At 39.4% G+C, this 10,808-nt stretch overlaps 1 protein-coding gene across 2 annotated transcripts in view; it reads left to right on the forward strand.

Moving 5' to 3' along the window:
• Positions 1-7,881, forward strand: part of LOC129129369 (ubiquitin-conjugating enzyme E2 E2) — a 201,358-nt gene extending 193,477 nt beyond the window's left edge. For both annotated transcript variants that reach the window (XM_054647298.2, XM_054647229.2), the window contains exon 6: positions 7,082-7,881. In XM_054647298.2, coding sequence (XP_054503273.1) covers positions 7,082-7,179 — 98 coding nt within the window. In that variant the 3' untranslated portion in view covers positions 7,180-7,881. The remainder of the gene's footprint in view (positions 1-7,081) is intronic.
• The last annotated feature ends 2,927 nt before the right edge of the window (positions 7,882-10,808 follow it).

Raw genomic sequence — 10,808 nt, forward strand, 5'->3', positions numbered from 1 at the left:
TTTTTTATTTTTACTGAAAAAACTGATTTTATTTGTTCTCTTTTTGTAATACAGTGTTCATTGATCGCTTTATCATTCTTCTGTATTGCCTTCAACAAGCCCCACAGATGGTTAAATACATTCTACGTGGACAGTTGAAATTGTGATTTTGTGAAAGTCAGGAATAAATTGTAGTTCAGCTTGTAGGCTGTGTAAAGCAATTCAGAGCCCTGCTACCCCCCTTTGTTCTGCCTTGAATCACGCTGTTGTTCCAGTTTGTGCGCGTGTGTTGATCAGGCTCCCAACCGCGAGCTCGTTTTATTGCTGCACAAACAGGGATTAGCGCTGCCGCGCTCCTTTTCACTCGTGCCCTGGGTTTCAGCACTCTTCTCAAAGGTGAGAGGTTAGTGGAGTAATTCAGTGGGCCACTTCACCTGTCTCTGCCCCCAAATAATTACTTAGTCTGTGCATTATTATTAATGACAGCAAAAGAGAGCAGCACTGCTGCTCTAAGATCACTGAAGGATGCTGTGATGCCTTTCAGATATTTCATTTTCTACATCAAGACTCACAGTATCCTTGACATGGTCTTCTAGGAGTTCACTGAGTTTGAAACAGGTGATATGTGGCTAACTATGAAAACTTCCCGAGGCAAAGTGACACAATAAATAAAATTACTCACAAACAATTCATCTTCTCTTAATCCCTTCCTCTTGGAGTACTAAATTGTTCTGTGACATATTTGGTATAGCATGTCTCACACTGCCTTTGCAGTTTTCGCTGACTGGTCTTTTTATAACACTAACCTGGATACCACTGAAAACACCACAAGAAAGTATAATTACATATTAAATAATTTTAAATTCAGGGTGGTTTTGGTGTGAATCAAACTGTCACCATTCGCTGTTAAGAAAACTGGTGTTTCGGTGAAGTGTTAGTTTCTGTGCTTGTCTCAGTCCTAAATTTAATTTTTTTTTTTTTTTTTTTTTAGTTTCCCTTTTGGGTCTTAAAGATTGGTACAATATTAAAAGCGAGAAAATTGGACTCAGAAATCTTGGCTTTCACTGCAAACCAGTACAGGAATATATATTCTGTCCTGCACTGCTATGTGCAATGAAAGCACCAAACAAAACGTAGCTACTGAAAATATGCACTTTTATTCTGGGGAAGTTTGGTTTTGGGGTAACCAATCCTGCCTGTACTGATGTACAAAGATAACTCCAATGCAGGTATCCTGTAATAACATAGAGAGCACATTGACTTTTCCTTAAAAAAAAAGAGCTCAAGCACTCCACATTTTTTTCATTGAAAAATAAATACAGCATAATATCTGGTAAGAGAGGCTGTTTTAAAAGAAACAAACAAACAAAAAATAGTATTCCCTAAACCAAAAACTCTTCTAAATGTGTAACTGAAGTTAAAATAACTAGAAAATTACTTGTTTCATGTCACACATCCTGTCCAAAGAATAGGAAATGTTTAATTTTTGCTGACTGCTGTTTCAGTACAGGTAGATCTGTAGAGCCTCTCAACAGGGTGCTCTCACACCTATGAGCATGAAGTCATTTAGTTCAGGAGAAGGAATAAGACCTTTCAAATTACATCTAACCTTTGGAAATTCTTCCACGTTAATTCTGTTCTTCAACTGGAGCCCAGCTCTTTACAGCCTGATACAGAGCTGAATCCAAACCTGGACCAAGAAAAAAAGTACATTCTAAATATTTGGCTGAAGAGATTTTTATAGTGCTGTGGGTTTTTTTTAGGTTTTAAGGTACTCCAGAAATCTTCTGAGAACCCACTTGTGGTGATGTAATAACTGGCTCCATCAGCTGTTCTCTATTAAAACTGCAAAATACTGCCGTGGAAATAAAATTCTACTTTATAAAAGCTCATAAAAATATATAAAATGCATACAAACACCATAATGTACATTTTAAGTCTAAATGTGTGTCTCTTTAACCATGTTGGCATTACCGATTGGAATTTCATTGCATATTGTGTGGTTGATGGGGAAGGCACACTGAAGTCAAGCTGTTAAACACACCATCTCTGTTTTTTATTTCACTAGAGAATGTTTGCTGTATTTTTAAAAGAGCATTGCAAAGCCCAGGAGATGAATTCTGCTCTGAAATTGCTATTTGCTGACATAGAAATAGCTGTAAAAATACAAGCTGAGAAAAATACAGTGTAGCAATATATTTTCATTTATTTGGGGGGAAAGTAGTTTTTAAGGAAGAATTATAGTCTGCCTTCTGAATGATAAAGCAGTTTAACTAGCATTAAACACAGCTGAAATTTTGTAATGACCCAACCTCAGCTCATCCAAATCCCCAATAGCATTAACTCCCTAGAATTGAACTGTAAATTTGATTAGCCTTACAATAGACATGAGGCACAAATGTTCTTCCTTATACAGTCATATTCAGTGGCTGCAAAAGAAGATGACAAGGTATTGTGGAGCAGTGCATCCAACCTTTTTAAGCTAGGGACAAGCTCCAGCTCACCCAGCTTTCAAAATCACATAAATACAGGGCAATTTCATGAATTCTAATATAACATGAGGATTACATATGGTGAGGTGAGGAGGGATTTAGCAGCTGCAGACTTCCTATAAATCATCCAGAAGATTTTTTTCATAGTCTAGTTATTTAGATTGACATTTTCCTTGTAAAGTACATTGCTGAACCATAGCCTCTGTCCTTGCCTGTATAATATGGTGCCTTTTTTAAACATTTTCCTTACTCATTCACTGTCCTCTGATGTGAAATTTGATCCTGTAATTCCTGTTGTGTTAATATTTTGCATGGAGTTAATCACAGTACAGGATAAAAAATTTCCTTCACACAAGTTAAAGGTTATGGAGGCATCCTAGGGTGGGGTTTTAGAAGAAATAGTAAATTACAAGGCCTAAAGATTTCTGGGTCCAGAGTTGCAGCAGCTCCTCCAGGCTGGCACAGCCACCAGCACTCCAAAGGCTGGGAAGCCCATTCCTGCCCACAGGACAGGGAAAGAGCTGTGCACAGAGGGTGCCATCCCAGCTCTCAAGCCAGCCACCACACATCTGGTGATCTCCTGCCAGGCCATGAGTTGCATAGATATGCTTTTTTATTAATTTATTGTAGGCTTATTTTAATTTCTTTCACAAGATTGTTTCAGCAACACAATCCTGGCATAGCTTTATACTCCTATCCCCTGGTAATTGTTGTCATTTGGATAAGTCCTGTTTAGAGTAAAATTCTGAAATCAACCCTGATTCATTGATGAATCATGCTACTTCTTTAAGGAAAAAAAAAACATTAAAAACTAGAGCAGTTGACTAGTTATAGAAACAAATTTCTTGCATCAAGATTAAAAATACAGATATATACAAATGGAAAATAAGAAAGCTTTCTGGTAGTGGGAAATGGAAACAAAAGAAAAATGTTGTTATGAATTTTGAGATCCAATTTTCCTTTTCATCTCTTAATTAGATAGTTTATGCAGTGGTTATTTTATAAATACATATTTGGCCCTACTAATGGATATTTCACAATAACCCTTAAGCAGTGCAGCCCAGCTGAGCACCAGGTGGTGCTCAGCCATGTGCTTCATAGCACAGGGGGGTAAATGGGGACCATTGTTTCTTCCTCATACTTGGTATTCTGTAGGATTTCTTCCTCATACTTGAGACTTTGTAAGACTTGGGCACTATAGCCAAGGCTTGTGCATGTTGGGAGTTAAATCTTTTAATTGTTTTAATTAAGATGCTTCAATTTATCTTGTAATCTCGGTGTTACGCCCGCCCGTCACGGCGAATTGCGCAGCAGTGGTGACTCGTGACTCATGAAGTGTTGAGAGATGTGTCTCCTTGGACCTGCTGCCTGGAGCTGCCCACACAGCTGCAGGGAGAGACCAATGGCATTTCTGGAGCTCACACACACTGTCTTTACATCCTGTGGCACAAATGCAGCTTCAAATTGGCTGCTACGCCCCTGCTTGGGTGCCTCTGGTCTGAAGTTTACATTTCCCTCCTTGCCAGCTGTCCTGGCTTCCCAATCAAAGCAGTTGTGCCTCCTGATGGCTTTATGGCTTCACAGCAACTGCTAAAATAAGCCAGTTCTTCAAGCACCTATTAAAGTGCCCTTTTTTAAGTCCTCATACATATTTACATGTGACAAACCTCCAGACCCTCTGACAGAGATGTGAACTAGCTGAGCCTTGCTGTCAATAACTATTTTCCTATTCCTTGAAATAATTTCCTTGCTCTCAAATGAACAAGTGGCTGTTCCAAACTGTGGGTTTGGTTTTTTATTCAATATTGTTATAACCAACAAAACACACAGCCAAATTGAAAAAAAATCAATGTTATTGCTGTAATTACTGAAAGTACCTTTTAGTAGTGTTCGCTTTGCAGCTGGCTGTGGGTGCAGCTGGTCCTGCTCATGCTACAAGAAGCAAGGACATCTCTTTGCTTCATACAGGCAGACACCAGTGAAGGGAGGCACTGGCTTGGGGGAAGCACCTGAGATGATTGAGAGTTGATTCTCAGGTCACTCAGAAGGAATTTACACACCCACAACCAAAGCTTTGTAGACCTCAGACATCTGACAGGCCGTCACCTCCACTCTTTCAGCTGCCAAACAAAACACTGCAGAGACAAAGGCTTGAACACATGGATAAATAAACAGCCCGGTTCTTTACATTCCTGGACTTGAACACATTTCCACACCTTACCAAGAACACCTCTCACTGATTCTCTCACCCCAAAGGAAAGGAGACACCGTCCCATGCTGGAAGGAGATTGGGGGAAGAGCCTGTACCTTCCAAAGCCTTGTAAAGATGTATGGTTTTGAAATACCTTCTTGCTCCTAAAAGGAGATATAGAGGAAACCCCACACCAGGAAACCAAACATTCTAATTATCATCGAGGTTTGGGGATGATGATGTGATCCTCAGTAGCCTTGCAGTATATCGAGGAAATCAATTTACAGCTCCCAATGTGAAATTCACGCTTTCGCAGAAACATTCATCCTGCGCATGAATAAACTTCCAGATTTGAACTAGATAAACTTTACTACAGCACATCACTGTTCATTGACTCATACAAGGTTTTATAAAGATCTCAGAGGCATCACTTTAAATACACACTAAACCTCAATAAGCACTTGCCACATTCCAGAGGGTAAAGCTGTGATATTCCTGCAACCCTTCCCAGCCAGATGCCTCAGAGGCCAAACCCCACCTTCCTCTACAAGCATGAAAACCAGGATATGCCTCAAATTTTGCTTCAAAGATTCCTTTCAAGTTCAACCTTTAGTCTCCATTTCTCCACAAGTCTGTGGAAGTGTTTCTTTGCACAGGGGCCTTGTGTCCAAGGAGGATGTGGGAATTTTCAGCAGTGCTCTCACACTCATCCCCAAGCTGCCATTACACTATGACAAGGTTTCACTGTTGCTACTTAGGGAAACCTTTTGTGAAGAGAAATGTTGCCCTTTCCTATTGCTCAGGTTCCCCATTTACCCTGCAGTGCTTCTCAAACTTCATTCCAGCCACAAATAACTTTTTGCTGCTTAAGAGCCTGTAGACTGTTAACCTCCTGTTTGCACAGGACAAAATCCCTCAGATAATCCCCTATACAGTTTCTCTTCCTGGCTGTGGAGTTAAAGGTGATATACTTTCCAGTTTACAACTTTTAAATTTTATCTTAGATCAGATACACTTCTTTTACACACATGCATGTAAAAATAATCCAGTCCAGGCCTCAGTGACCTCCTCTGGGTATATTAAGATATTAAAGGTAAGCTCAGGCAGTAAAGTGTTTGCAGGACTGAGACTGCAGGGACTTAGTACACTGCAGTCACAGTGATAACTTGTCTTGCTAATTTAGAAGGTACAAACTTAACATTCAAATCACAGGCTCTTCCTGAAAGTGCAGGTTATGCATGGAAAGGAAAGCGAAAGAATTTTTTTTAGCAGATATTACTCACTAATATTCACTAATTACTCACTATTACTCACTAATATTCTGTGAGATTGGCAGTCAGCCAATGAAGTGATTTTTGGCTAAGCCAACATGTTTCCCCTATCACAAACTCTTATCATCAACAACCAAACAAAAAAGTCCAGATTTACTCTGCCTGACAGAAGGCGTGACATCTTGTCCTGGGAATTTCCATGGTTAACAGCTCAAGCACCACACTCAGATTACAACTGCACCGAGAAAGCCAATGCCCAGATTGTTCAGTGGCACCATCTTCAGACAACAGCAAAGCTGATTAATACCTGGCTTTCACAAGAAGTCAGCTTCATCTGTCTTAAGTCAGGAAAAAGTGTGGTATCAGTGCCTCTGGACATGCATGGTACAATCTCAGAACATTTACTGTTGCAGCAGAAATATCAAGAGCATGTGTTCCCCTCAAAAAAGGGGGGAAAATATAAATTTTGTCTGCTTAAAATGAGAAAAAAATGTTGTCTGAAAAAGAAAAAAGTTGATGAAATACAGTCATTTGTGGGAATGTCTTGTCTTGGGTTGTTTTATTTAGGGGACTGATTGGATTTGATTAATTATTTGTGAAGTAATTCATAACCATATCATGCAGCATTCTGGACATAGGAATGCTCAGAAAGATCCCATAAATTAAATTTTAAAATCCCATTATTTGGAATTAATTTCTGTTGCTTTGAAAATAGTACTTGCTGCGCCTGATTCCTTACATTTCTTTATGCTTTGAAACTAAAAGTATTTTAAAGAAAAAAAGCAACATTCAACCTGATAATAGAATTAGAGCTCATCCTCTTCTTAGGTCAGAATATGAATAGTTGTGGAAGTTCTAATACCATAAATAAATTACATCACCTGAAGGTGAGTTTTAGCTCAAAATAAAATTATCAGAACTTTTTTTTTGTGAGGTAGAACTATAGATAATTGTTTCAGTTATATGTTTATGAGACATGTCTAGCCAATTGCCATCCATCTCACCTTCATCTCCTTCCTTCCCTGCTTTGAAAACAAGGCTGGTGTGTGTGGGCACCTTGACAGACCTAAGAGAACTGAAGGAATGTGGATCTAAAAAAGGGCTGGCGTGCATTTCACATTTTGTTTTTGTTTGTGTTTCCTTTTCAGCTGACCCCCTGGTTGGAAGCATTGCCACTCAGTACATGACTAACAGAGCAGAGCACGACAGAATGGCCAGACAGTGGACCAAGCGATACGCCACATAGGAACCTCCTCTAGGATTTGCTGGACCTGTGCAAGCACATTCACTAAGTGCATCAATAGCCCTTCCCTTCATTCTTATTTTTTATTAAATCTTGAACCATTTTGTGACAAAAGGTTGTCCTTACTTCCTATTTTTTTTTTTTGTTTCATTTTTGGTTTATTTTTTATTTTTATTTGTTCTGGGTTTTTTTGTTCTGTTAACTTGAAAGTTGTTTCCCTCAAATGTAGACAGGGAATTTTGGTTATCAGTGCAAAGAATGTTGGATCTGTAATAGTATAGAGCTTTATCAGAAAGCTTTGTATTAATGTGTGGGGTTGTTTTGTTTTTTTTCTTTCATGTGGTTTTGGGGAAAACAAACAAATTCAGAATTATATCTCATTTCTACTTAAATGTAGTGTTTAGGGTTATTTTTTTGTACTGAAGTCTTTAATGGTGGGTGCATGCTACTGGGAACAAGTTTTGTATAAAAGCTTAAAATCAAGAATCACTGTGCATTACTAAGACTGTGTTTATCACTAGCCTTCTGTTTCCCACACAAAAGGCTATTGCATTGAACAAATTAATATGTATTTTGATTTACTTAAAAAACAAAAAAAAAAGTGCTTGTAAATTTCTTAGGGACCTGCCACTTTTGACTGTGGATCAGTTGATGTACACTTGTATTATTAAAGCACTCAATAAAACACTGTGGCTGATAAATGCACTTCTTGCAGGATGATGCTTTTGAGTTTATGCAGCTTAGGCTGCTTAGTCCTCACATAATACAACTGCAGGTTAAAAAACTATTTTTAGACCTGAACTATTCACTTCTTCTCAACAATGCATTTCTTAACTTAGAATTCTTCATTGTGTCTTTCTTCATATACAAACATCTTCCAAGTTCCAAGGCCTTTCTTTCATATGTCTCTGCTCAGCCTTGCTATTCAGAAGCCTCTTGCTGCATCTTTTACACTGTGGCTTCACTGTATCCATCTTGTTACATTTAAAATAGTTGGCAATAAAAATAGCCTTGCAGTGAAGGCAGAATATTGATGTTGATTTTATACAGCAGGCCTCATTTTGCCTTTCTCCAAGCTCTTTGACTGTAAAAGCAACTGTTATTTAAAAAAAATAAATGAAGGTTTTCGATGGGAAAATTGAGCCCACTGCACCAATCATTCCCAGCACATTCAATGATAAGGGTATTTCTATTCAGATTTGACCTTCAGGCTAATTTTAGATATGCAGCCATGGAGGGAAAACTTCTATTTGGCTAAGGAAATGTGTGGGTGTTGTGATTTAGAAAATATATACTGTGATGCTGATAGCTGAATGTTCTTTGTGTTGCAAGGCCTATTGGAAAATCCCTGTCTCATATAATTAAATGTTACAGATGCTATATACAGTGCTTGCTTGCCCTCTCCCCTCTCTCCTTGCCTCTTATGTTTAAAGAAGATCTTATCTTAAAGAAGATACATTACAGCAGGGTCACTGTAAACAGGGAGACAGGGAGACCAAATCCCATCACGCTGCAACCCAATTCAACCATCATGAAAACTAAAGCAGTCAAGGTGACACCACAGGGTGTCTCTACACCCACCACTGCATTGCTCAGCATTTCCAGGCTCTTTTGTTTTTCTCTTGGTCATTTGCTAATAAACTGAGCAGACATTCAGCTTCAATCTGCTGGTGAGTTGCCCTCTGCATGAAGAAAAGCCTAACGTTGATGTAGCTGTAGATGGTTTATAACTACCACCCCAAGAACCATGGGGATCTCAAAGAAATAATAAGATCAGAGCAAATAGAAAGTCTTCTGCTGTCTGTAGAAGCCAAGTGTTTGCAAGCCCAGCCGTGCAACATTTCAAGGCCAATGGATCCTAAATGCAAACATGAAAGAACAATGACATTTCAAAAACAAAACAAAACACAAAACTCAGACTTCTCTGAACCAGAAGTTCTTACAGTTCAAAAGCTGTGCACTTTGAATTTGCAGGTAAGTTGCACAATCACCTTGTCTTGGACAATATAAAATTACTGTCTTAAGAACCATGAGGATCTCAAAGAAATAATCAACAAGGACCAACCCACATTGATTAAAGCAGATGCAGAGTCTTCTGGCATCTGCAAATTTTTGCAAGTCTGGCCATAAAACATTCTCCTCTGTTTGCAAATCAGCTCTATTTGCCTCCCAAGTAATTACTTTTCTTCATCTGCTAAACCTGGGAAATATGAAGCATTATTTAAAACCTGCTGTTGTTGCTGAGGAGAAATGAGCCATTCCCAACACAATTCAGTCTGGCAACAGAGGCCCGGTAAAAATTATGCATTGGCATAATCTCTTTTTCTCCTTTTTTTTTTCCCTTGGTCTGGGAAATAATTGCACTTTATTTTGTCTCACCTTTGCTCTTCATATCATCTCTGAATGATTCTAAATTTAGCTGATTCTAATTCTAAATTTAGCTGATTCCTGCTTCTTCTTTTATGATAAATCATCTTTCTCATTTCTTCTAGTTGGTGAAGTCTGTGTGCGGTTTCAGACAGCTTGGTATGAAGATCTTAAGTGACTTGCACATACTAAAACATTCAAGAGGTGACAGTTGGCCTAAAACCACATGCAAAGGCCATCAGTTCAGCAAATCTCAGTATTTTCTCAGGGACACACAAATGCTAAAGCTGGGACTTGTTCTTTAAAGACGTCCTACAGCTGTTCTGAATTCAATTGCAATATCAAGTAAACAATATTTAATTTCCAGTAACCCCAGCTAAACGTCACTGTTCCATACCCTTTGAGTTCAACTCGATGAAGCAGAAATCAGGGAACTCTCCAAACTGCGTTTCCCATTCACAGATTACTGAAGTGGTGTTCACATTCCCCCTGTCCAACTGACCAGCTGATTTCCCTCTTCAGAAAATTGCAGAACAACAATGCTTAAATCAAGGTTCCCAAAACTGCCCTGTATTTTCAGAGATGGCATTTCCAGGCTGCTGCAGGAGTGAGCAGGGCCATAACCCTTTTGATTGCATGCATTGTGGGTGATTGCAGCCAAACAGTTAAAATTCATTACAACCAGCTGCTGTGCCATGAATAAGGCAGGGGTAATTCCTCTTGAAAGATCTTTGTTCAGGTTTTCATACTGTGGGCTGCAGATGGATGGTCAGGTCCCATGCCCAAGCAATGGATAGCAGCTCACAGCCCTTCTTCCCTGCTACCCTCTGCAATGATAAGCCCCAGAGGGGTTGGTACCCATAAACCCCAGAATTGAGTTCCTCCTCCAAGCCTTCTCAACCTTTTAAATTCTGTCCTGGGGCCAGTGCATGCTCTAGACACTTTCAGCATGCTTGTATGGTGTACCTTAATCCCTCTGATTAATTTGCCTCACTCACCCACTCCTTCTTTCTGGATCCTTTCTTCTGCTTGATGAATTTATCACTCAGAGCTGAGAGACCACCCAAGACACTGATCCCAGTTCAGTGTCTTGCTGCTGAAGTTGCCTGAGCATTGTAGTTCAGCCCTTCAACCTCTGAAGCAGATGCCAGGAACCTGCCCCCAGGCCCCTCTCCTTTCTCCCTTGTCTGGGGCAATTTCTATTAGAACAGGAAAGCAGAGGTGGCTCCAGTGGAGTAAGAAGATGCCTTCAGGCAGTGTAGCAA

This window comes from Agelaius phoeniceus, chromosome 1 (genome assembly GCF_051311805.1).
Source record: "Agelaius phoeniceus isolate bAgePho1 chromosome 1, bAgePho1.hap1, whole genome shotgun sequence".
In the NCBI taxonomy this organism is placed as follows: Eukaryota; Metazoa; Chordata; class Aves; order Passeriformes; family Icteridae; genus Agelaius; species Agelaius phoeniceus.